Here is a 27,799-nt window from a genome sequence, read left to right as displayed (position 1 = left end):
GTGGTGCAGTGGGTAGCATGTCGGCCTCACAGTTAGGAGGGCGCGGGTTCGATTCCACCTCCGGCCCTCCCTGTGTGGAGTTTGCATGTTCTCCCCGTGTCTGCGTGGGTTTTCTCCGGGCACTCCGGTTTCCTCCCACATCCCAAAAACATGCTTGATGGGCCGATTGAGCACTCCAAATTGTCCCTGGGTGTGAGTGCGAATGGTTGTTCGTGTCTGTGTGCCCTGCGATTGGTTGGCACCCAGTTCAGGGCTGGGATGGGCTCCAGCGCGCCCGCGGCCCCCGTGGGGACTAAGCGGTTCAGAAAATGGATGGATAATAATAATAATAGTACATCTCAAACCAGCAATCGAATGTGATAATATTTAGGCATATATATGCATACAAGTTATTTAAAACCTACCATAAAAATCGTAAATCTACATTCTGGTTTACAAAGTTCGCAAGTTCTGGTTGACTTGTTCGCAAATGGGAAGTCGGAAAAGTCAGGATTCGTTCCCTCACTGATCCATTCTCGCGATGAATCGGAAATGCAAATCACTCACTGATTCGTTCACTCACAGATTCGTTCGTTGATGAACGGGAAATGCAACCCACGACTCGTTCGTGAACGGGAAGTTACGTCATTTTCTTCTTCGTTTTGTTTTACGGTGAGGTGGCACCGGCTTTAATGTGCATTACTGACATCTACTGGTTGAAGTCATATGAACTGAATAAAGAACGAATCACTTTCGGAAGTGATTCGTTCTCTCGTTCGCTGAATAGATTCGTTCTTTTGAACGAATTGTTCACTAAGGAGCCAACACTAACGTTAACCCCCCTCTTTTCAGCACCAGCTCTACAACAATAATGCTAACGGGATCACATTGAAACAGGTAGCTACCTTAGATTTTAAATGAAACATTCCCATTTGATTTTCTAACATCTTACAACTAACACCGTTGTGTCTGCCACTTTGAGTCAGATTCAGTTCCTCTTGAATTGACCGTAACACACGTAATCTATACCGAAGTTCACATGTCGTGTTAGCTATTAGCAATCTAGTCTTCGCTAACAAAAGGAGTAACTTATGCCAAGATAAGGTTGAATACCAATGTAAGAGTTCATCCGTTTTAAATAACCAGAGAGGCGCCTTCAACTAAAATGTCAGTCACACGACAGTGCGACAGTTTACCTGCACTAAATGGGTTTGTACTGGTTGCTTGGTGATCGTCTGGTTAACCAGACATTTGAAGCAACAATCCCTATGTGATTGTAAAAACAGAAATAAATATAATATTTTAACTTCCTGTAAGTATTGTGATATTTTTATTTTGTCTATAGCTTCTAATTTTAAAAAAGAATGTGAAATGACAACTATATTCTGTTTTGTTTTATTAAAATCAAACGGAAGTGATCTATAAAGTAGACTATAACATTGACCAACAAATAGGTTTTACAGTGTTTTTTTTTCTTTTCTCGTGACTCACAACTTGCCACCTAATGCTATTTTGCTATGAATCGTCCAAGAACGAAAAATAAAAATTTTGTGCTCGTGGAAGTGTGATAGCTCATGGCGTAGGCAGTAGAATATAGGATTGTATCTGTCAAATATTTTGTTATTCCAATATTGCTGTAAATCATGTATCCAGATGAATTTATATGTACTGTACGGTTAATTTTACTGAAGACGGATGTCGACTGGTTCGTACTTCACAGTGCATAGGTTGTTACTTTGAATCTGGCCTACGGCCTTCCTGTGGAATTTACATTAGGTCTGGGCAATATGGCAAAAAATATAATGATTTCTTTTTGCATATTATTTGATCTTCATTAGTGTGAAGGTGAAACGTTCACACTATTGTTATTCCTGTCCTTTATTATTAGTGTGAAGGTGAAGACCTTCACACTATTGTTATTCCTGTCCTTTATTAGTGTGAAGGTGAAGACCTTCACACTATTGTTATTCATGTCCTTTATTATTAGTGTGAAGGTGAAGACCTTCACACTATTGTTATTCCTGTCCTTTATTAGTGTGAAGGTGAAGACCTTCACACTATTGTTATTCCTGTCCTTTTATTATTAGTGTGAAGGTGAAGACCTTCATACTATTATTATTCCTGTCCTTTATTAGTGTGAAGGCGAAGGCCTTCACACTATTGATATTCTACTTTATTATTATTAGTGTGAAGGCGAAGGCCTTAGTATTGAATTCCTTGAAAACAGCCAGTCTCTTGGCAAATTGGGCAGACACAGTTATTGTGTATTTTCAGTGAAAAAATACTCCAATTTCCACTTGTCCTGGAAGTGGCGGCCCTCAGTGCCAACTTTTATATTTTTGTTTTTTAAAAATGGGCTGGAAGGTTCAAGAGTCGCGTGGTTACTGTGTGGCCACAGGGCTGCTACCATCTTCTGGTGAAATATAAAACTGCTTTTTTTGGGACTTTTTTTTTTTTTTTGGCAGGCCGCATATTAATGATTTTTTTGAAAGAGACTGGGTCAGTGGGAAGTTGGACACGGGCCATATTTGCCCTGTGGGCCGCACTTTGGACATGGCTAATCTATCGGATGACATCCCACTCCACTCTCAGTAAACTGGACCCTCTTCACTACTCCGCCATCCGCTTCGTCACAGGTGCTCATTTCTCCACTCACCATTGTGATTTCTATAAATTAATTGACTGGATACCGCTCCACACCCAACGACTCCACCACTGGTTTCACCTCTTACAAATCCATACTCGGCAAGACACCTCCCTATCTTTCTTCCCTTCTGCAACTGTCTCATTCTGCCCTCAATCTAATATCCAGTAATCTCATCAAATTCACCATCCTCAAAGACCATGCAGTTTTTAGTTGTAACTCCTTCCATTTCTCTGCATCTTACGATTGGAATACTACATAAAATACCCTTAAACTTACTGTCATCTCATCCTTCACAGTTTTTAAACAAAAATTGTGAGTTCTAATTCACTCTTGCAGCTGTTAAGTAAGCCTGTTGTCATATTGTATTGTTTTACTAGTTGTACAGTGGAGCCTCGGTTTTTGAACGTCCCGGTTCTTGAACAAATTGGTATTCGAACAAAAACTTTGAGATTTTTTTGCTTCGGATGTCGGACGAAATTTGGTTGTCGAACCTCACGAGATGAGCCGAGAGGACCCGCATGCCAACTGACTCCGTCCGTTATTACATTCTTGTTACTCTGAGGATTGCATCAACTCTAATCATGCCTCCAAAGGAAGCAAGTGGGAGCAGTAAAGCCATCCTAAAACAACAAAGACGCTCCTAAAGCAATGCGACAGTGAGCGCCCGGTACGCTGCGGTTGCGCGATCGGACCAAATTAAGCTCCCTGCGCACTGAGGTCCACCTAAATTTTGGAAAGTACATCAGGACTTTAAAAATATTTTCTAAATTTTAGCGACCGCTCTGTCACCATAATGCGACCAGCGCAGTGCAGTTGCGTGGTCGGCGGCCCACTACGATTGTGTGTTCGGCGGTGCGCTGCAGTTGCAAGATCGGACAAAATTAAGCTCCCTGCGCACTGAGGTAAACTTACATTTTGGAAAGTACATCAGGACTTTAAAAATGTTTTCTAAATTTCAGCGACCGCTCTGTCACAGTAATGTGACCAGCGCGGTGCAGTTGCGCGGTCGGCGACACGCTACGGTTGCGCGTTTGGCGGTGCGCTGCAGTTGCGCGATTGAACAATAATGCGCAAATGAAAAAATGCTTAAAAAAGGCGTTTTTTTTTTTGCTTGGAATGGATAACTTTTTTCCCCATTATTTGTAATGGGCAAACATGATTCGGAATTCGAAAGATTCACTTCTCGAACATTCTGGAATGGAACGGATTGTGGTCGAAAACCGAGGCTCCACTGTATCTGTGTAGTCTGTGCCGCCGTTCTGAGGCATTTTTCTGTATTATGGCACGAGCTTCACAAGGTCATGTTAGCCAGCATATTTCTGTATTATGGCACAAGCTTCACAAGGTCATGTTAGCCAGCCAACATCGATGGTTGCATTGGGTCTGCACATGCTGTCTTGAAATGCGTAGTGACGTCCTTTATGCGCAAGAAAATTGCAGCGACCAACCAAAGCTTGTATAAGAACTTGTTTTCACCAAGCCATTGCTAATTTAAGAGCTAAAACAATTGTGAGAACTGTTCTGAATAGATAAATCACGTGATGTTTACTTCGTTCTGTGCGTGTCAAACTGCTGTGATGAATGAAGGGGAGCATGCAAACACTCATCCAAACCATAAATTTTCACTTGTGTCGAATGATTTTCAATATTATTTCTTATTTTTATGATTGATTGTGTTTTATATTTACCACTAACTAAAAGCCCAAATTTCCACAAAATTTCAAAAGAATTTCTACAAAATCTCTACAAAATTTCAAAAAAAGAAAATACTAAAACATTTAAATTCCCGTATTTCCTGATCTACCTAATAAATTGCTGCCGCTTAATGAGGATTTTTTTTTTCTCCATGAGGCCATCCATTTAGACCGGACATTTTGAGAAATAAACATGTATATTTTTTCTTTGGGGTGGGGGGTAAAGCAGCTGAATGTCAGTTCCACTGATTTCAGTCGGAAAAGGATGATTTCTGATACAAGCGATATGACGACCATTGTCATAAATTAATTTTAACTTGGAAGACAAAGTACTATTCTAATAAGTCATATAATTATGCAAACAATAAGTAATTCAAATAGAAAAAGAAACAATATTTGTACCATATGTTGCCTGTTGAGGGTTCTCCACTGATGAGTTGTTTGTGAAATATCTTCCTTTTCAGTAACATTTATCACTTACAAGTCTTCCCTTTGACTATCTAGGTTGACATAATGGAGACAGCAGGAGTTTGTCAGATTGATGTGGCGACCAGAAGAATTGTGGGGGAGAGTGATTTACCACATGAACAAGACAGCCATTTTCAGGTAAACAAATTTTTTTAAGTGGTGTGCAATTAATTTTTCAGAGATACAGTTTGATCAACTGGAAGGTTTGTCAAGGACCACACTAGCAACAATGCAAGAACACGCCGAGTTGCAAGAAATGTGTGTCGCAGCTTATGACGCAAATCTCCGTTGACAGATAATTTGAAATTTAATATGCATTCTACACAATTTACAGCACTGGAAAACGTTGAATGTTTTTCTCGAGTTTTCCCTGCTACAGAAACTATACTAAAATAGAAAATATACTTTCCCTTACATCTTTTTCCATTTTCATACATTTTTAAAAAAGCACGAAGGAGCCACTAGAACAGCACTCAAGAGCCGCATGTGGCTCTGGAGCTTCGGGTTGCCGACCCCTAATCTAGGTGGAACCTTTTTGGTGGAGACTTGCTCTTTTCTACATCTGTGCTTGACCTCCGCAGCACTGTGGAGATCATCATTGTATTGTGTGGCTCCATCTCGGACAAGTTGTCTCCAGGCCACTCTGTTGGTTGCCGTGGCCTCCCAGGTTTTAGGCTCTATGTGGCACGTCTTGATTTTTGCTTTGATGTTGTTCTTAAACTTTTTCCTCTGCCCACCTGGGGCATGTTATCCTGTAGAAAGCTAGGAGTATATGACTTGTTTTGGGAGGCGAGAATTGGGCGTGCGGACCACCCGGCCAGTCTGAGTTAGTGCTGGGCAATGATGGCCGTGATGGTGGGGATGTTGGCCTCCTCTAGAATGCTGGTGTTTGTGTGCTTCTCCTCCCAGGTGATCTTAAGTACTTTCCTGAGGCATCTTTGATGGTATGCTTTTAGGGCACATATGTCAAAAGTCAAGGTCTCCTGGATAATATTTAATTACTATTAGAAGCAGCCCACTGGTATTTTGCACGTGTGACCAATATGGCCCCACACTCCGTGTTTGTAACAAGGGGGAGGAAGCAATTCAAGGTCCTTTACTCTGCTTGTTTGGTCTGGGCCAAAAGCAGACTTAATTTTTTTGTTTGGTGCGGTTCCTATTCAGACTATACATTTTGCAAGTAAAGTATATTGTGTAAACAGATCCACGCCTGTGCTCCCATCGGACAGCAATAACCAGGGCGGCACACAGCGCACAGACCCGGAAATGGAGGAAAACATGCAAGTTCTATGCGCTGCATCCCTGCTCTGCGTATTTGTGCTGTTGGTTTCGATCTACGCTGTTTGAATTTACACCTGAAGCGAACCGCACCAGAGTTCGTTTGGAAGCAAACCGAGACCATTTGAAAAAGTGGGTCTCTGTCCGTTTCCTTAATCCGCACCAGGATTCGTTTGCGTGTATTCACACCTGCACAAAAGAGCCGAACCAGCATTACAATCGAACACTGGTCTGTTTTGTGGCAAGATAAAACTGTCCCTTAACCTTTTTTCAAAAGTCCAAGATTGAATACTTTTCAGACTATAAATCGCTCCAGAGTATAAATTGCACCAGCCATAAAATGCACAATAAAGTGAAAAAAAACATATATAAGTCGCACCGGAGTATAACTCGCACTTTTGGGGCAAATTTATTTGTCCAACACCAAAATCCAACACCAAAACTTATACTCCGGAGCGACTTATAGCCCGAAAATTACGGTAGATAAACAGGATTGCTTTAACCCAATTCCCTTTTCAACAAGTCATGTAAAATAAAATGTGAAATGGAGTTGTAATATAAGTGGTGTACTTGCCAAAACAAACAAAATCAAATCAAAGTCTCCTTAGCCAATACATAGCCTCTCCACTGCCATGACCTGTACATGCCTCCTCGTGGCCACACGCGGTAACTGGGTACCGACCACTTCCAGGCCAAGCTGTACAGGATCTCGGAGCAGCAGGGGGCCCCAGAGATGAGGCATGCAGGTTTATGGACGTGCCCTGCTGCCCGTCAACCTCTGCCCCAGCCATGGGTAAATAGCAAAGTCATCAACGGCGGACCAGGCATAAGATGATGGCAGTAGAAAGCACCACTCTCTTTGCCAAGGACTGTGTAGTGCAGGGGTGGGCAAACTTTTTGACTCGAGGGCCACAATGAGTTCTAAAATTTGACAGAGGGGCCGAGTCAAGAACAGATGGATGGAGTATTATATAAATTACATACAGGATTTGACCTATTAATGATTAATTTAATTACATTTCAGTTGAATAAACACAGCAGGAAAACTCACCATCAGTTTCAGTGGGAACAGTGTTGTTGATCTCCCTGTTTTGTCAGTGCATCAAAGTCTGGAGTAAGTTTTGTTGTAGTGATTCTCAGGATAGATCCGAGGTGTTGGTCAGTTATCCTGGATCTGTGACGGACGGGATTTGTTCATGTTCATAACACTGAATGTCTGCTCACATACATAGGTCGAGCCAAACAAGGCCAGCATCTTCTGTGCCATCCTCCGTAGGTTTGGAAATGTGGCTTCGTTCAGTGAAGCATAAAAGTCATTAAGTTTCAGAGTGTTGAACTTTTCCTTCATGGTGGCGTCAGACTGAAGATCGATCAGTTCCAATTGCACCTCATGTGGTACTGTTTCAGGGTCTTGTGAGAAGGGACATGACACGAGCTGAAGTGACTCTTCAATGTTTTAAAAATCAGAGGACCGGCGACTGAATTCTCTGTGCAGGTCATCCAGTGATTTGCTGTATTTCTTTGCATATCGCGTCGCCTCTTTCTGAGTGTCAAGTGTGGCGAAATGAGTGAAGGATGCGTTCGCAACTTGTTTGGAGAATAAAAAGAGCTTACATTTAAACGCTGTAACATGTTTGTACATGTCGTGCACAAACTGCACATTCAGTTCATTCAAGTGTGAAAATACGTCCACAGCAAACGCAGAATCACAAAGCCAGTTCTGGTCTCGTAGCTCAGGAAATTCGTCAGATTTCTCATTGAACTCTAAAAATTCGCCGATCTCTTCTTTCAGGTCCCAAATGCGTTGAAACATTTTGCCCAAACTTAACCACCGGACACGAGAGTGGTAAAGTAAGTCCTGATGATCCGCATCAATTTCCTCCAGGAACGTGATGAACTGACGATGCTGGAGTCCCCTTGCGCGTATAAAGTTCACAAGTTTTACGACTGGATTCACAAAATGGTTAAGCTGCAATACAGACTTGCAAAGTGATTCTGATGAATACAGTGAAGAAAAATAACATTTTGTTCAGGATTTTCCTCTTTTACTTTATCCTGGATTCGTTTCAGCAGCCCAATGTTTTTTCCTGTTAAATTTGGTGATCCATCCGTTGTGACATTGGCAAGTTTTCTCCAAGGTAGTTTATGTTTCTCGATGGCAGCAGACACCTTGTCATACAAATCCTCTCCCCGCGTTGTTCCCTTCAAAGACTCCATGGTCAAAAACTCCTCCGTCATCTCAAAGCTGTCATTTATTCCTCGGATAAAAATTCGGAGCTGCGCTGTGTCTTTGAAATCATTACTTTCATCAAGTGCAAGTGAATATAACTGAAAGAACTCTGCCTTTTTGTTTAGCTGGCTAGCTATATGTTCATCAATTAGTTTAGAGATCCCTCTTTACTCTGCTCACCTGAGTAAGGGAAAGGACTAGAAAAGGTAGCCTGCCTCAAACACTCCTTCCTGGGATACAGCACCCTAAGGGATCACCACTACGCGGTCAGAAACATTAACAAATGTATTTTGGAACCCAGAATGTCCGGGTCCTCATGGAAAACAAACAGCGAACTACCTGAAAGGCGATCGTCATCATTGTCAGGCAGCTAAGGTGATTTCAGATCGATATCGCTGCACTCGCTAAACCCCGACTAGCAGACGAAGGGCAGCTGAAGGAAGAGAAGGGGGATACAGCTGAAAAGGAAGAACCATTGGAGAACCCAGAATCTGTGGTGTGGGTCTTAATATCAAGAACACCCTCAGCCACCTCCAAACTCACTGTAGGCATCAATGAACATCACATGACCATTTGCCTGATGCTCACGAGCAGCCAAAAGTCCACGGTGGTAAGTGTGTATGTTCCAACACTTGACTTACAGTACGAAGTGAAGGAGGCCTTCTACACTGATCTGGATAACATCTTATCTGGATGAAATCTTATCCCAAGTTCCCAAGTAGGATAATATCCTGGTTGGAGATTTCAATGCCAGGGTGCGACAAAACCACAAACTCTGGAAAGGCACGACTGAGAAGGAACCAACAGTTCTACTACTGTCACAGTGCAAGGCCTCCTGTCCGCCAAGACAACCATTGACGAGGAATTACACCACTGCCTGAACTCTGCCAGTGGGTCATTCTCTAGACCAGGGGTGTCAAACGTATGGCCCGTCAGGGGGTTTAATCCGCCCTGGGGATAAGTTTGCATTATTATAAAACACCCAAAAAAGAATACCTTTTTTTTTTTATTTTTTTTTTTTTATAAATCTGCAGTTCCTATCTTGTTCGTTAGAGGCGTTGGGTTTTGGTCAGTTCAATTGCTTTACCTGCTTTCTCTCTTGGAACGGGCACCCTCATCAGCAAAATGTCTTTGTCAAAAAAGAGAAAAGTGGACACTGTCTGATTTTTAAAGAAAATTTGACTTCTTCCCGGAGGTGAATGGGAAACCTGTGTGCCTAGTGTGCATGCAGCAAGTTTCTTTTCTTAAGGAGTACAATAGTCGGTGCCACTATGAAACTCAGCATGGTGAAAAATACAAAGGCTTGCACGAAGAACTGAGAAAACAGAAGGTAAATGAAATGTTTGTAGGTCTGAGGAAACCGCAAACCGTTTTCACCCGCAGCCGAGAGGTCAGTGATGCTGCGGTGAAAGCCAGCTACGTAATTGCTAGCCAAGTAGCATCAGCATCAAAGCTGTACTCTGAGGGGAAATCGGACAATTTATGGAGAAAAAGGAAAAACCTGTGAAGGAATTACAGGGCCTACTTTCGTCATTCTGTGATCGAATCTTTTGTCGTTTATGTAAACAACCGCCGCGCAGCACGAATGACGTCACTTGCAGTTCAAATGACAGTAATCCCTTGCTACATTGCGGTTCGTTTATCGAGGTTTCACTACATCGCGGATTTTTGAATTTTGAAAATTTGTGAAAAATCACATATAAGTCGCTTCTGAGTATAAATCGCCCCCAACCAAACTATGACAAAAACCGTGATTTATAGTCTGAAAAATATGGTAGTCCCATCCAGATTACAACCAAGGTTTACTCTGCCAGACACACAATCTACATTACTACAGTACTAATTATAATACTACGATAATCATGTAATCACTTAACGCACTTCCTCTTTTCGCCCTCGGGAACAGAGGGTGAGCCAACAGCAGTAGCCAAAAGCAGGAAGTAGATGGAGGAGCTCAGAGATATAAGGTGGTATGGGGTGCATGTCAGCCACAGTCTTAAATGAACGTCAGAAGAGTTATGAATTTCTGAGTGGCCATTTTCAGTCAATTTTTGCACATTTACAGAGGTCATACGTTTGCACCCTTATCCTAGAGCAGGGGTTTTCAACTGGTTTTGTCCAAGGTACCACCATTATAACCAAAAGCTACTCGGGGACCACTGCTTTGGCAGAATATTTTATTTTGCACTGAAGGAGAATAGACCTATACAGGCTATTTATTTGCATCTGTATGTACATTTTGGGACTCTCAACCACATTTGACACAATTTGGATGGGTAAACGATTCATAAAATTAGCTGGGAAATAAATGAAGTGCCCCTCCATGAGTCGTCACCTTACCGTGGTGGAGGCGTTTGCGTGTCCCAATGATCCTAGGAGCTATGTTGTCTGGGCTTCATGCCCCTGGTAGGGTCACCCAGGGCAAAAGGGTCCTGGGTGAGGGGCCAAACAAAGCACGCTCAAGAAGCCCGTTATGAAGAAAAACATATATGGACTCAGATTTCCCTCGCCCGGACGCGGGTCACTGGGGGCCCCCTCTGGAGCCAGGCCTGGAGGTGGGGCTCGAAATCGACAGTCTGGTGGCCGGGCCTTTGCCCATGGGGCCCGGCCGGGCACAGCCCAAAAAGGAAACGTGGGTCCCCCTTTCCATGTCTTCACTACCTGTGGGAGGGGCCTGAGTAGGGCGGCGGCCAAAGGCAGTGACCTTGGCGGTCCGATCCCCGGCTGCAGAAGCTGGCTCTTGGGACATGGAATGTCACCTCTGGCTGAAAAGGAGCCCAAACTGGTGTGTGAGGCAGAAAGGTTCCGAGTTGACATAGTCGGACTTGCCTCCACACACAGTTTGGGTTCCGGTACTAGCCCTCTCGAGAGGGGCTGGACTCTCTTCCACTCTGGAGTTGCCCACGGTAAGAGGCGTTGAGCAGGTGTGGGAATACTTATTGCCTCCCAGCTGGACGCCTGCACATTGGGGTTCACCCCGGTGAACGAGAGGGTAGCCTCCCTCCGCCTTCGGGCGGGGAGACGGGTCCTGACTGTTGTTTGTGTCTATGCACCAAACAGCAGCTCAGAGTACCCACCCTTCTTGGAGGCCCTGGAAGAAGTGTTGGAGAGCGCTCCTTCTGGGGACTCCATTGTTCTACTGGGTGACCTCAATGCTCACGTGGGCAATGACGAGACCTGGAAGGGCGTGATTGGGAGGAATGCCCCCCTCCCGATCTGAACCAGAGCGGTGGAATTTTGTGTTCGACACGTATTGTCAATAATGAACACCATGTTCAAGCTTAAGGGTGTCCATGTGTGCACTTGGCACCAGGACACCCTAGGCCGCAGTTTGATGATCGACTTTGTAGTCATGTCATTGGATTTGCGGCCGCATGTTTAAGACACTAGGGTGAAGAGAGGGGCGGAGCTGTCAACTGATCACCACCTGGTGGTGGATTGGCTCCGATGGTGGGGGAAGATGCCGGTCCGATCTGGCAGGCCCAAACGTACTCTGAGGGTCTGCTGGGAACTTCTGGCAGAATCCCCTGTCAGAAAGAGCTTCAACTCCCACCTTCGGCAGAGCTTTTCCCACCTCCCGGAGGACGGGGAACATTGAGTCAGAGTAGACCATGTTCCGCGCCTCAATTGTTGAGGCAGCCGACCGGAGCTGTGGCCGTAAGGTTGTTGGTGCCTGTTGTGGCGGCAATCCCCGAACCCGCTGGTGGACACTGGCAGTAAGGGATGCCGTCAAGCTGAAGAAGTCCTATTGGGCCGTTTTGGACAGGTACCGGATGGCCAAGCGGAACGCGGCTTCGGCGGTTGCTGAGGCAAAAACCCGGGCGTGGGAGGAGTTTGGCGAGGCCATGGAGAATGGCTTCGAGGAAATTCTGGTCCACCATCCGGCATCCTCAATTCCACCGACACGCTTTCAATTGTGGAAGCATGGCCTGGAGATTCTGAGAGAGAAGGTTCCGTCGGGAGGTCGAACCTCGGATTCAGGAGGCTTTTGTCCTGGCCGTGGAACTGTGTACCAGCAGGATCCTCAACGGGGCATGGGAGTTCGCCCAGCCAGTCCACATGTGTTTTGTGGACTTGGAGAAGGCGTTCGACCATGTCCCTCGGGAGGTCCTGTGGAGGGTGCTTCGGCAGTACGGGGTGCCGAGCCAACTGATAAGGGCGGTTCGGTCCCGGTATCACCGATGCCAGAGTTTGGTCCGCATTTCCGGCAGTAAGTCGAATTCGTTCTCAGTGAGGGTTGGACTCCGCCAAGGCTGCCCTTTGTCACCAATTCTGTTCATAATTTGTATGGACAGAATTTCTAGGCGCAGCCGAGGCGTTGAGGGTGTCCGGTTTAGGGACCTCAGCATCGCATCTCTGCTTTTTGCAGACGACGTGGAAATGTTGGCTTCTTCAAGCAGTGATCTCCAGCTTTCACTGGAGCGGTTCGCAGCCAAGTGTGAAGCGGTCGCGATGAGGATCAGCGCCTCCAAATCCAAGTCCATGGTCCTCAGTCGGAAAAGGGTGGAATGCCCTCTCCAGATCGGTGATGAGATCCTGCCCAAAGAGTTGTTCACGAGTGAGGGCAGGATGGAGCGCGAGATCCACAGGCGAATTACTGCCGACACTGCACCGAACTGTCGTGGTAAAGAGAGAGCTGAGCCAAAAGGCAAAGGTCTCAATTTACCTGTCCATTATGCTCCTACCCTCACCTATGGTCACAAGCTATGGGTCGTGACCGAAAGAACATGATCCCGGATACAGGCGGCAGAACTGAGTTTCCTCCGCAGGGTGTCCGGGCTCTCCCTTAGAGATAAGGTGAGGTCATCCGGGAGAGACTCGGAGTAGAGCCGCTTCTCCTCCAGGTTGAGAGGAGCCAGATGAGGTGGCTCGGGCATCTCATCAGGATGCCTCACTGGCGCCTCCCTGGGGAGGTGTTCCGGGCATCTCCCACCGGTAGGAGACCCCGTGGACGACCCAGGACACGCTGGAGAGACTATGTCTCTCAGCTGGCCTGGGAACGCCTTGGGATTCCCCGGGATGAGCTGGATAAAGTGGCTGGGGAGAGGGAAGTCTGGGAGTCCCTCCTAAAGCTGCTGCCCCCGCGACCCAACCCTGGATAAGCGGACGAAAATGGATGGATGGATGGATGGATAAATTTCACGTCCTATTTTTGAGACTAAAAAAATGTCAGGGGGTAATTTCAAAATCGTCCATGATTTTTTTGTTCGACTGCCTCAAACATAATACACATTGTACATTGTCAAGAGAATTTTCACTCTGTTGAATTTTTCAATTCCACCTTTCTCTGTATCGTTCGCAAATAAGTCACGCCCTTCTCCTGAAATCTAGCCACTTTGCATTGTGCGTTTGTGCGTGTGTGCGTGTGTGAGTGCGTGCGTGCGAGTGAAGGAAGTAGGGTGGGCTATTCAGTCTACACTGTTTACAAGCAATGCTGAAACAAAAATGCACGTTACGGAGAAGTTGAATAAAAAATTCCCATGCTTTCGCCAGAGTCATGATCCTTATGAAGCTGAGTGCTTGACATGTAGGCAGGCACTTGCGTGTCTGTGGCAAATAAAGGTGCCAATCACCTGCAAGCACACATGAATTCCAAGCACACAAAAGCAGCGAGGGGCGAGAGCTCATCATCCAAAGTCACAGATTTCTTTGTGACCAAGCAGAAGTTAGCTATGCTTTTCATACAGTTAAGCTATAAAACTAAATAAAATTCAGTGTAAATATGTTTTTGTGATTGTACATGTGTTGTTTTTTGTTATTCGGGCCAATAAATGCAATTGCTTTACAGACAACACGTGATTTGTGTCATAACATACACCTATACACCAATGATTCCCCCCCCCCCACACACACACACACAAAGGTGTTCTCCTTTTCAGAAACTCAAATCTGATTACCCTATTCTTGGTGAAACTGGCTTACCTGAGTGACATATTTGGAAGGCTAAATTAACTAAATCTACACCTTCAAGGGAAAGATAAACACCTCCCTCAGGTCATAGACAAGATAAGCTCTTTCACTCAAAAGCTTGCAATGTGGGACAGGCGACTTGAAGGAAATACTCAATTATTCGATAACCTGCATGCCTTCTTTCAATGCACAAGCTCCAACTGGTTTCAGCTCTGCAGAGGAGAACCAGTTCATTGACGTCTGACTCCACATTCAGACTGAGGTTCGCATCACAGACAGAGTGAATTCTGGCTGAGTGGTCAGAGAGAATATCCACTCTTAGGGCAGAAGGCTATAAGCATTCTTCTTTTTGCAACATCATATCTTTGTGAGACTGGCCTCTCTGTTGTTGCTGCACTGAAGACCATGTACAGGTCGGAGCTAAACATTGAGAAGGAGCTTAGAGTTGAAGTATCATGCTTCAAACCCCGCTTGAAATTCTTGTTGAAAATTCTTCTTGAATCTTGAAAAGATTTGTACTGCAAAACGTGCTCATTGTAGCCGTTAATGCTAACTGCCTCATTTTGTTAAAAGCAAAAAAACAGCACAAATTGTTTTGTAGGTTAAAGTGTTTTATATACTGTTCTCCTGAGGAAATGTTGCTGATTACTTTGAATTGAATGTGATATATTGATGCTATTTAATTTAATATTATTATTATTTCTTTTTTTTTCAGCATAAAATGACAGTTGGTCAAGAATGTTTATAATTTTAATAATCCATCCCTCTATCTTCTTCTGCTTATCCGGGGTCGGGTCGCGGGGGCTGCAGCTTTAGGAGGGAATCCCAGACTTCCCTCTCCCCAGCCACTTCATCCAGCTCATCCCGGCGGATCCCAAGGCGTTCCCGGGGCAGCTGAGAGACATAGTCTCTCCAGCGGGACCTGGGTCGTCCACGGGGTCACACAGAATGCAAATTTTAATAATTCTAATTTATTTTTTTAATTTCAAGCAAAGTGATGCACTTTGAATCTGTTTTGTTACAGATGAAAAAAACAATGTTCTTAAAGTTATTCTTTGTTGTAAGTTGATCTTTCTTTTTTATTTATTTTTTTTGTTTTATTTAATGTTAGTAAGGATACAAGCGTGAGCGGGGGCGAAATGTTTTCTTTTCCCTAGGGGGGGGCATCACAGAAAAATAATTGAGAAGTACTGCGATTGTTTCAAGTAATCACATTTTATAAACTTTGATGGACTGGACCGAGCCTCTCGGGCAAATCCAACATATATCAGAACGCTCTCAAGACCTCTATCATACTTATTTTGTGACTTTTGGGCAAAAGGCGTGGCTACACGCTTCAAAGTCTGATGATGCCTTGTGACAATTAAACCTGATGTAACTTGACCAAGACAATCTTATTTTCTCCAGACTTTGCACATTTGAAGAAGACATCTACAAATTTATTTTTCATCGTAGTGGTAGTGCCACCTACTGGCTACAGGAAAAAAAATCTTCATCTTCATCTTCTTCCGCTTATCTGGGGTTGGGTTGCGGGGGCAGCAGCTTTAGGAGGGACTCCCAGACCTCCCTCTCCCCAGCCACTTCCTTCAGCTCATCCCGGGGGATCCCAAGGCGTTCCCAGGCCAGCCGAGAGACGTAGTCTCTCCAGCGCGTCCTGGGTCAACCCCGGGGTCTCCTACCGGTGGGACATGCCCGGAACACCTCCCCAGGGAGGCGTCCAGGAGCCATCCTGATGAGATGCCCGAGCCACCTCATCTGGCTCCTCTCAACGTGGAGGAGCAGCGGCTCTACTCCGAGTCTCTCCCGGATTACCGAGCTTCTCACCCTATCTCTAAGGGAGAGCCCGGACACCCTGCGGAGGAAACTCATTTCAGCCGCTTGTATCCTGGATCTCGTTCTTTCGGTCACGACCCATAGCTCGTGACCATAGGTGAGGGTAGGAGCATAGATCGACCGGTAAATCGAGAGCTTTGTCTTTTGCTCAGCTCTCTCGTCACCACGACGAACCGGTACAGAATCCGCATTACTGCCGACGCTGCACCGATCCGCCTGTCGATCTCGCGCTCCATCCTGCCCTCACTCGTGAACAAGACCCCAAGATACTTGAACTCCTCCACTTGGGGCTGGATCTCATCCTCGATCCGGAGAGGGCATTCCACCCTTTTCCGACCAAGGACCATAGACTCGGATTTGGAGGTGCTGACCCTCATCCCGACCGCTTCACACTCGGCTGCGAACCGCTCCAGATCAGCTGGAGATCACGGACTGAAGAAGCCAAAAGCACCACGTCATCTGCAAAAAGCAGTGACGCGATGCTGAGGTCCCCAAACCGGACACCCTCAACGCCTCGGCTGCGCCTAGAATTTCTGTCCTGACCCGGTGACAAAGGGCAGCCTTGGCGGAGTCCAACCCTCACTGGGAACGAATCCGACTTACTGCCGGAAATGCGGACCAAACTCTGGCATTGGTGATACAGGGACCGAACCGCCCTTATCAGTTGGCTCGGCACCCCGTACTCCCGAAGCACCTTCCAGAGAACCTCCCGAGGGACACGGTCGAACGCCTTCTCCAAGTCCACAAAACACATGTGGACTGGTTGGGCGAACTCCCGTGCACCCTCAAGGATCCTGCCGAGGGTGTAGAGCTGGTCTACTGTTGCACGGCCAGGACGAAAGCCACACTGCTCCTCCTGAATCCGAGGTTCGACCTCCCGACGGATCCTCCTCTCCAGCACCCCTGAATAGACCTTACCAGGGAGAGTGAGGAGTGTGATTCCCCTGTAATTGGAACACACCCTCCGGTCCCCCTTCTTAAAGAGGGGAACCACCACCCCATTCTGCCAATCCAGAGGCACCGTCCCCGACGTCCACGCAATGCTGTAGAGGCGTGTCAGCCATGACAGCCCCACAACATCCAGAGCCTTTATGAACTCTGGGCGGATCTCATCCACCCCCGGGGCCTTGCCACCGAGGAGTTTTTTAACTACCTCAGTGACTTTGACCTCCGAGATTGGAGAGTCCGCCTCAGATTCCTCAGGCCCTGCTTCCACAAAGGAAGGCGTGTCGGTGGAATTGAGGTCTTCAAAGTATTCCCCCATCCGACTCACGACATCCCGAGTCGAGGTCAGCAGCACACCATCTCCACTGTAAACAGTGTTGACCGTGCACTGCTTCCCCCTCCTGAGACGCCGGAGGGTGGACCAGAATTTCCTCGAAGCCGTCCGGAAGTCATTCTCCATGGCCTCGCCAAACTCCTCCCACGCCCGAGTTTTTGCCTCAGCAACCGCCGAAGCCGCGTTCCGCTTGGCCATCCGGTACCTGTCAGCTGCCTCCGGAGTCCCGCAGGCAAAAACGGCCCTATAGAACTCCGTCTTCAGCTTGACGGCATCCCTTACCGCCGGTGTCCACCAGCGGGTTCGGGGATTGCCGCCACGACAGGCACCAACAACCTTACGGCCACAGCTCCGGTTGGCTGCCTCATCAATTGAGGCGCGGAACAAGGTCCACTCTGACTCAATGTCCCCCGCCTCCCCCGGGACATGGGAAAAGCTCTGCCGGAGGTGGGAGTTTAAGCTCTTCTGCCAGACGTTCCCAGCAGACCCTCACAGAGCGTTTGGGTCTGCAAGGTCGGACCGGCATCTTCCCCCACCATCGGAGCCAACCCGCCACCAGGTGGTGATCAGTTGACAGCTTCCCCCCTCTCTTCACCCGAGTGTCCAAAACATGCGGCCGCAAATCCGATGACACGACTACAAGGTCGATCAACGAACTGCGGCCTAGGGTGTCCTGGTGCCAAGTGCACACATGGACACCCTTATGCTTGAACATGGTGTTCATTATAGAAAATCCGTGTCGAGCACAGAATTCCAATAATAGAACACCGCTAGCATTGAAGTCAACCAGTAGAACGATGGAGTCCCCAGAAGGAGCGCTCTCCAGCACTTCCTCCAGGGACTCTAAGAAGGGTGGGTACTCTGAGCTGCCGTTCGGTGCATAGACACAAACAACAGTCAGGACCCGTCCCCCCACCCGAAGGCGGAGGGAGGCTACCCTCTCGCTCACCGGGGTGAACCCCAATGTGCAGGCGCCCAGCCGGGGGGCAATAAGTATGCCAACACCTGCTCGACGCCTCTCACCGTGGGCAACTCCAGAGTGGAAGAGAGTCCAGCCCCTCTCGAGAGGGCTTGTACCAGAGCCCAAACTATGTGTGGAGGCAAGTCCGACTATGTCTAGTCGGAACCTTTCTGCCTCACACACCAGCTCGGGCTCCTTTCCAGCCAGAGAGGTGACATTCCATGTCCCTAGAGCCAGCCTCTGCCGCCAGGGATCGGACCGCCAAGGTCCCCGCCTTTGGCCGCCGCCCAGCTCACTATGCACCCGACCCCTTTGGCCCCTCCTATAGGTGGTGAGCCCATTGGAAGGGGGACCCACGTTTTCTTTTCGGGCTATGCCCGACCGGACCCCATGCGCGAAGGCCCGGCCACCAGGCGCTCGCCTTCGAGCCCCACCTCCAGGCCTTGCTCCAGAGAGGGGCCCCGGTGACCCGCGTCCGGGCGAGGGAAAACGACATCCATAAATTGTATTCATCATAAGGGTCTCCTGAGCCGTGCTTTGTCTGGCCCCTCACCTAGGAGCCTACTGTCATGGGTGACCCTACCAGGGGCATGAAGCCCCAGACAACATGGCTCCTAGGATTATAGGGGCACGCAAACCCTCCACCACGATAAGGTGACGACTCACGAAGGGGGGAAATAAACATGTTATTCCCTTTTTATTTTTTTTATTTCGCCATTAGGTGGGCTACAACTACAATGAAAAATAAGTTTAGATGTCCTTAGGCCTAAACTTTGATCAAATGTGCAAGATAGGATCGGTTGGATAATGTTACAGCAGCTTACGTGCGCCGAGTTTCAAAGTAAATTCAAAATGACTAACATCCTTTTTGATTTACCATAAGGGTCTGAGAGACTTTTTTTGTAGGTTTTAGACTGTTACTCATACGACAAAATTTTCATAGCTCCAAATGAAACAACTGATGCTGCTTTGTTTTTTTTTGGGAGGGCTCCACTGAGCTGTTTTTTTTAAATCTCACATTAAACTACCGTATTTTCCAGACTATAAGGCGCACCTAAAAACCTAACATTTTCTCAAAACAGACAGCGACAGCGCGCCTTATAGTCCGGTGCGCTTTATATATGGAACAATTGATGAATTTGTTGATCCATACTGGTTGTACACAGTGCTCTGCCAAAATTTTCTGTACGTTTTAGTACAACTAGTAAACTGCAAGGTCGCATCGCTTACCAGCATTATAGCAACCGTTGTCGGGGCGTCACTGAATAGCTGTTGTACCCGTGAGGCTATTTCATTTCAAAATAGGCTGCTCCGTTAATGTTTCGAGTAAATTTATGGATCGATATGGAAGGGAAACATAGGTAAGCAGTACCAATGTGTTAGATCAAACTTTAGTCAGTTCCGATCATTTAATAGGTGCTTGTTTGAGAAATGCGATTGTTTACACTTTGCCAAGGCTCATGGGAGTCTGCGAGCTGAGGCTCATGGGAGTTTGCGGGTGGCTAATGCTATAGTGATAGCTGCTATACGCACGAGGCTATTTCATGTCAAAATAGGCTGTTCTGTTAATGTTTCGAGTAAATATACAGATCGATACGGAAGGGAAACATAGGTAAGCAGTAACAAGGTGTTAGATCGAACTTTATTCAGTTCCGATTATTTCAGAAGAGCTAGTTTGAGAAACGCGATTGTTTATACTTTGCTGAGGCTCATGGGAGTCTGTGCGCTGAGGCTCATGGGAGTTTGCGGGTGGCTAATGCTATAGTGATAGCTGCTATGCGCACGAGACTTTCATGTCAAAATAGGCTGCTCTGTTAATGTTTCGAGTAAATTTACGGATCGATATAGAAGGGAAACATAGGTAAGCAGTACCAAGGTGTTAGATCAAACTTTAGTCAGTTCCGATAATTTTATAAGCGCTCGTTTGAGAATTGCAATAGTTTACACTTTGCTGAGGCTCATGGGAGTCTGCGAACTGAGGCTCATGGGAGTTTGCGGGTGGCTAATGCTACAGTGATAGCTGCTATACGCACGAGGCTATTTCATGTCAAAATAAGCTGCTCTCTTAATGTATTGAGTAAATTTACGGATCGATATGGAAGGGAAACATAGGTAAGCAGTACCAATGCGTTAGTTCGAACTTTAGTCAGTTTTGATCATTTTATAGGATAGTTTGAGAAACGCGATTGTTTACAGAGGGCTCATTGGTTATTGGCTTGTGGATGCATGCTGCAAACCTAGTCAACCTCAGTTTGTTGCAGTATAGCTTCTATTTTATGCGCCTTGTAATCCGGTGCGCCTTTTAGTCCGGAAAATACGGTACTAAAAAATGACAATGGGGTTAAAATGCAGCATGTTTAAAATGTTGGGACTACACCAGGAAACCGATTGGTGTTTATTTTAGTACAGAGGAGAACCTCCTTGAATAAGTGAGGAGGAACAAAGTCGTAATTGATGTCTTACTCTTTATTTGTCTGAACTGTGCAGAACAACATCCCCCATAATGGGAGTGCTTTTAAATGGAAAGGGCTGTTGCTACGTCAGCCAGGAACGATGGCCAAACCTCTTCTCTCAACCAAATTCGGCGTTTGTAAATGTGTATTTGTTGCTGACGTGGTTTAGCAAAGTGCCATGATGCTTACTGGGTAATCTGTGTGATGACATAGTTGATGTAAATCGTAGTTGAACCCGATTACAATCTTGTGAGTAATGGTGTCCCGGCTTCAGTGTCTTCCTTTCTGTTATAATCGATGTAGCCCAAGTTATAACAGTACACAAGTAGAAACTCTGTCAATGAAGCACGACTCAATAAAAACAGAAAATTAGGCCAAGGCAACAAAAGTGTCATCATACACACCGGTTTACTGTTTGCCTTCTTGAATTGTATTTTGCACCTGCTGGACTCCCGAGAGATCAAAATGACTTTAAAGTTGTCTTTGATCTTAACCGCCTTCTTTGCATATGTCTCTTGTTAGGAGGAGGTTGCAGAGTTTGATTTAGAGTTGTGCTGCAATGGGGAAGAGAGAGGAGAGACTCCTGGCAGAGAGGGCAGTCTCAGTGACTTGAGGGAGTCAGCGCTTGATCTTGGAGAACCCAAGTCTTCTGAAGAGGATGCCTTTGGTAGGAACTATGAATTTTGACTATTTACAGACTGGATTTCATTTATTATATAGATTGATTACACTTTTATACTCTGTTTCAATATGTTACTGTTCTTCATACCTTTGCTTTCTATGATTAAAACATGCTTTAAGTTATGGATTCATCCATCCATTTTTAACACCACTTATTCTGTTCAGGGTTGCGCAATCCCAGCTAACAAAGAGCGAAAGACAGACGACACCCTGAACTGGTCGGCAGCCAGTTGCAGGGCACAAACATAAAGAGACAAACAACCAATCACACCCACATGCACACTGCCACTGAGCGGGATTCAATTCCACAACGCGCGCACACAAGACATGCAAGTCTTAATAGTATATCACTTCACGTTATTTTCACACTAAATTGCATAAGGGCGGTCGAGGCCTGTGGAATAATTGTAACTGCAACTGACGATGAGTCTGACGTCAGCTCCACATCGATTTCCGGAGTCAGCGGAGTTGTTTGAGTGTTTCACGACACAGAGGACGAAGATTTCCATCCATCCATCCATCCTCTTCCGCTTATCTGGGGTTGGGTCGCGGGGGCAGCAGCTTTAGGAGTTACTCCCAGACTCCCCTCTCCCCAGCCACTTCATCCAGCCGGATCCCAAGGCGTTCCCAGGCCAGCTGAGAGACAGTCTTTCCAGCGCGTCCTGGGACGTCCACATGGTCTCCTGCCGGTTGGGACTTGCCCGGAACACCACAGGCAAGCGTCCAGGAGGCAACCGGGTGAGATGCCCGAGCCACCTCATCTCAACATGGAGAAGCGGCTCTACTCCGAGTCTCTTCCGGATTATTGAGCCTCTCATCCCTTCTCTCTAAGGGAGAGCCCGAACACCCTGCCGAGTAAACTCATTTTGGCCGCTTGTATCCGGGATCTTGTTCTTTCGGTCACGACCCATAGCTTGTGACCATAGGCGAGGGTAGGAGCGTAGATCGACCGGTAAATTGAGAGCTTTGCCTTTTGGCTCAGCTCTCTCTTCACCACGACGGACCGGTAGAGAGTCTGCATTACAGCCGACCCTGTGCCGATCCGCCTGTCAATCCCGCGCTCCATCCTGCCCTCACTCGTGAACAAGACCCCAAGATACTTGAACTCCTCCACTTGGGGCAGGATCTCATCTCCGATCCGGAGAGGGCATTCCACCCTTTTCCGATTGAGGACCATAGACTCAGATTTGGAGGTAGTGATCCTCATCCCGACCGCTTCACACTCGGCTGCAAACCACTCCAGTGAGAGCTGGAGATCACGGCTTAAAGAAGCCAACAGCACCACGTCGTCTGCAAAAAGCAGAGATGCAATGCGGAGGTCCCCAAACCGGACACCCTCAACACCTCGGCTGCACCTAGAAATTCTGTTCATCAAAGTTATGAACAGATTCGGTGACAAAGGACAGCCTTGGTGGAGTCCAACCCTCACTGGGAACGAATCCGGAAATGTGGATTAAGCTCTGGCATCGATGATACATAGACCAAACCGCCCTTTATCAGTTGGTTCAGCTCCCTGTACTCCCGAAGCATCCTTCACAGAACTTCCCGAGGAACACGGTCAAACGCCTTCTCCAAGTCCACAAATCACATGTGGACATGCACCCTCGAGGATCCTGCCAATAGAGCTGGTCCACTGTTCCACAGCCAGGATGAGAACCACACTGGTCCTCCTGAATCTGAGATTTGATCTCCCGACAGACCTTCTCCAGCACCCCTGAATAGACCTTACCAGGGAGGCTGAGAAGTCTGATTCTTCTGTCGTTGGAACACACCCTCTGGTCCCCCTTCTTAAAGAGGGGAACCACCTCCCCAGTCTACCAATCTAGACTCACCGTCCCCGATGTCCACGCAATGCTGTAGAAGCGTGTCAGCAAGGACAGCCCCACAACGTCCAGAGCCTTTAAGAACTCAGGGCGGAGCTCATCCACCCCCATGACCTTGCCTCCAAGGAGTTTTATAACTACCTCAGTGACTTCGACCCCAGAGTCCCCCTCTGAGTCTCCAGGCTCTGCTTCCACAATGGAAGGCGTGTTGGTGGAATTGAGAAAGAAGGTCTTCAAAGTATTCTCCCCATCGACTCACGAAGTCAGCAGCACGCCATCTCCACTGTAAACAGTGTTGACGGTGCACTTTTCCCCACTCCTGAGATGCTGGATTGTGGACCAAAATTTCCTCGAAGCCGTCCGGAAGTCATTCTCCATGGCCTTGCCAAACTCCTCCCACACCCCGGTTTTTGCCTCATCAACTGGCTGTTGGCTGCCTCCAGAATCCCACAGGCCAAAACAGCCCGATAGGACTCCTCCTTCAGCTTGACGGCATCCCTCACCGCCGATGTCCACCGGCGGGTTCGGGGGTTGCGGCAACGACAGGCACCAACCCTCTTACGGCCACAGCTCCGGTCGGCTGCCTCAACAATGGAGGCACGGAAGATGGTCCACTCAGACTCAATGTCCCCCGCGTTCCTGGGATGTGGGAAAAGCCCTGCCGGAAGTGGGAGTTGAAGCTCTTCCTGACAGGGGACCCTCACAGAGCGTTTGGGTCTGCCAGGTCAGACCTACATCTTCCCCCACCATCGGAGCCAACCCACCACCAAGTGGTGATCAGTTGACAGCTCCGCCCCTCTCTTCACCCGAGTGTCCAAAACATGCGGTTACAAGTCCGATGACATGACTACAAAGTCTATCATCGAACCGCAGCCTAGGGTGTCCTGGTGCCAAGTGCACACATGGACACCCTTATGCTTGAACATGGTGTTCATTATAGAAATCCGTGTTGAGCACAGAAGTCCAACAATAAAACACTGCTCGGGTTCAAATCGGAGGGGCTGTTTCTCCCAATCACGCCCTTCCAGGTCTCACTGTCATTGCCCACGTGAGCATTGAAGTTACCCAGTACAACCATGGAGTCCCCAGAAGGAGCGCTGGTTTGGTAAATGTGTAATTTTTATATATAGTTTAATAGGCCTGTGGAATAATTAGAACTGCAACTGACGATTAGTCTGCCGTCATTGGCGCATGTACTTCCGGAGTCAGCAGCGGCGTTGTTTATAAGTGACACTGAGGACAAAGATTTCAATGAATTTAATGATTTGGAGTGACACGATTGGTCTGATAAATTTATTTATGTCATTGTTATTTGAATAACTGTTAATATCTTACGTCAGGCACGTTCTCAGTTCTTCGTTTGCTTTTATGTATTGTTAGCATACTTTATCGTTTAGCCTAATTTTGCCTATTCATGTCTGTTCTTTGTGTTGTATTTTGTCAAATAAAGTTCCCCCAAAATGTGACTTTTTATTATGCATGTTATGGATGGTGCGACTTGTACTCCGGAGCGACTTATAGTCCGGAAAATACGGTATTCATTGTCAGACAAGTGAGTATACTGTATATATTAAGAGTTTTTCTTTTATTACATCTTTGCCTACTCATTTGCCTAATCAGCAAAAATTTTCGCCGGCATGGCGGAAGTTTTAACGAAAAAAGATGAGGATTGTGCCAGGGGAATAGACAAGTTGAACGGGATCAAGAACTGCTCCAGATGGGCATGGCTTGAGAGCAGCGTCATCTTACAACTCGGAACACAGTCCGTAAACACCTGCCTGACAGAACATATCCGTAAATTGAATGTCCTGGCGAAGGTTTTGTGCATTCTTTGTCAAGATGTGATAAGCTATGAAGGTTGCGGCGCTAGGAACATTAAGAAACACATCGAAACAAAAAGAAAAGAACAAAAAAGAAAAAGTCCCAAAGATTATCACACACACAACTGGGTGTGGCGAAATTAGTCCTCTGCATTAAACCCATCCCCGTGTGATTTTGATCCATCCCCTGGGGGAGAGGGGAGCAGTGGGCAGCAGCGGAGCCGTGCCCGGGAATCATTTTTGGTGATCTAACCCCCCAATTCCAACCCTGAATGCTGAGTGCCAAGCAGGGAGGCAATGGGTCCCATTTTTATAGTCTTTGGTATGACCCGGCCGGGGTTTGAACCCGGACCTTCCAGTCTCAGGGCGGACACTCTACCACTAGGCCACTGAGCACAAACACAAAGCCACGTTTTTACTTTAATGAGGATGTGGTTTTAGAAAGTAACATGTCACGTGAGCTAATGTTAGGCTGTTGACACTATATTGTTAAAGAATAAATCTTCAATGATATATATATATTTGTCATATGTTTTGATTTATATGCAAACTACCGTGATTTCGGGCTATAAGCCGCGCCGGACTATAAACCGCACCAGCTAGAATTCGTGATTTTTTTTTTTAGTTTTACACTCATATTAGCCGCACCGGACTATAAGCTGTATGTGCGCACAAGTTATTTACAAAGAAAGACAGTACACAGAAAGCCTTTTTAAAGTTTTAAGAGCATTAACATTTTGTTGTAAACACGGAAGTAACAGCACTAGCTGGGCTAAAGTGTTAGTAACATTAACATTTTTTTGTAAACACGGAAGTAACAGCACTAGCTGGGCTAAAGTTTTAATAGCATTAACATTTTGTTCTAAACACGGAAGTAACAGCACCAGCTGGGCTAAAGTTTTAATAACATTAACATTTCGTTGTAAACATGGAAGTAACAGCACTAGCTGGGCTAAAGTGTTAATAATCATATTTTGTTGTAAACACGAAAGTAACAGGACTAAGAAGTGTTTGTCCGATAGTTTTACGTGTTCGTCTCGTCTTACTACGTCGTGCTACAAGTACAGCAGGCAGGTTCTACAGGTGTAATAGTCTGCTGCTAAAGGAGCTGCTCAGGGACCGCACAATGTCATGGAAGGGGTGAGCGGTGTTGTCCATGATGGATTTTAGCTTAATTTACGTCCTCCTCTCACCTACAACCTCAATGGAGTCCAGGAGACAGCCCAGGGCAGAGCTTGCTCTCCTGCCCATCTTATTTAGTCTCCCTCTGTCCCGGTCCGTACTGCCCCCACCCCAGCAGACCACACCATAGAGGATGGCTGAGGCCACCACAGATTCATAGTAGGTCCTGAAGCTCTGCACAAACCGAAGGAGCTCAGTCTCCTCAGCAGGTGGAGGCGACTCTAGCCCTTCTTGTACAGGGCGTGGGTGTGATCAGTCCAGTCCAGTTTGTTGTTAAGCGAACACCCAGCAATTTGTAGTTCTCCTCTACCTCAATGTCCGATCCCTGGATGTTCACCGGAGTGAAGTGGGGTGCTGTCCTCCCAAAGCTTACAATCATCTCCGTCTTGCTGGTGTTCAGCTGAAGCTGGTTGAGCTCACACCAGCTGACAATCCTTGATGACTGTCCTGTATTCCTGATCGTTCCCCTTTGAAACATATCCAACAATGGCAGTGTCGTCTGAGAACTTCTGGATGTGGCAGTGTGTGGTGTCGTGGGTAAAGCTCTTCGTTTGTGTTAATGTCACGTTAGCATACCGTATCGTTTAGCCTGTTGTTGCTCGTTCATGTCTGTTCTTGGTGTTGGATTTTGTCAATTAAATTTCCCCCAAAATGCGACTTGTACAACAGTGTGACTTATATGTTTTTTTCCACTTTATTCTGCATTTTATGGCTGATGCAACGTATATTCCGGAGCGACTTTTTGTCTGAAAAATACGGTACTATTCAGCCACCCCTAACCAGTGCTCACAAGCAGAAACGTTTTTTGTCGGTCCAGACATACATGAAGACTAATTTTCAAACAGTCTTGTTTACTGATGAGTGTCGTGCAAATGCATGGAGTAGTGGATGGTTAGTAGACTACCACTGGGTGCCAACTAGGCTACCACACTAGCAAGGAGGTGGCAGAGTGATGTTTTGGGCCAGCATTTTGTGGGGAGAGCTGGTAGGCACCTTTAGGGTCCCTGAAGGTGTGGAAATGACTGAGAACTTTCTTCCATGGTACATAAAGAAGAACCGTGCCTTCCGGAGCAAAATCATCTTCATGCATGACAATGAACCATCTCATGCTGCAGGGAATACCTCTGTCTCATTTGCTGCTATGGGCATAAAAGGAGAGAAACTCATGGTGTTGTGACCATCTTCCTGTGACCTCAACCCTATAGAGAACCTTTGGAGAATCATCAAGCAGATTGATGAGAGTGGGAAGCAGTTCACATCAAAACAGCAGCTCTGGGAGGCCATTTTTGGTTTTGATTGAACTTGCTTTAGATTCAGTGAATGTGACCTCCTAATCCTGAAAATTCAACAAATGACCACTTTCAGTTCCTTCCAATCTATAAAATGTTTTGAACCTCTGCTGTGCATAACAATTTGGAGCAGTGCATTCTGAGTTTTCTTTTGAATAATAGACTGTTTTCATTCGGAGGTGTGTTCAATAAAATTTAATTTATACTGTAAAGGTTCATGACTTTTATCCTACCGACTGAAAATAAGAGAAAAATATAATTTGCATACATCG

The 27,799-nt window shown here is 46.6% G+C and overlaps 1 protein-coding gene across 3 annotated transcripts in view; it reads left to right on the top strand.

Annotated features, from left to right (window-relative positions):
* Positions 1-746: 746 nt before the first annotated feature.
* txlng (taxilin gamma) overlaps positions 747-27,799 on the top strand; it is a 79,914-nt gene continuing 52,861 nt past the window's right edge. The window contains exons 1-3 of one of the 3 annotated variants that reach the window (XM_085906881.1): positions 747-876; positions 4,825-4,926; positions 21,255-21,399. In XM_085906881.1, the coding sequence (XP_085763007.1) occupies positions 4,834-4,926; positions 21,255-21,399 (238 nt within the window). In that variant the 5' untranslated portion in view covers positions 747-876; positions 4,825-4,833. Of the gene's footprint in view, positions 877-2,149; positions 2,616-4,824; positions 4,927-21,254; positions 21,400-27,799 lie in introns of those variants that run through there. The other 2 variants (XM_085906882.1, XM_085906883.1) reach the window with 2 other exon arrangements.

This window comes from Syngnathus leptorhynchus, chromosome 3 (genome assembly GCF_054491065.1).
Source record: "Syngnathus leptorhynchus isolate UIUO chromosome 3, UIUO_Slep, whole genome shotgun sequence".
NCBI classification, from domain to species: Eukaryota; Metazoa; Chordata; class Actinopteri; order Syngnathiformes; family Syngnathidae; genus Syngnathus; species Syngnathus leptorhynchus.
Note: the sequence above shows the minus strand (reverse complement) of the source record. Positions and strands in the feature narration are given on the sequence as shown.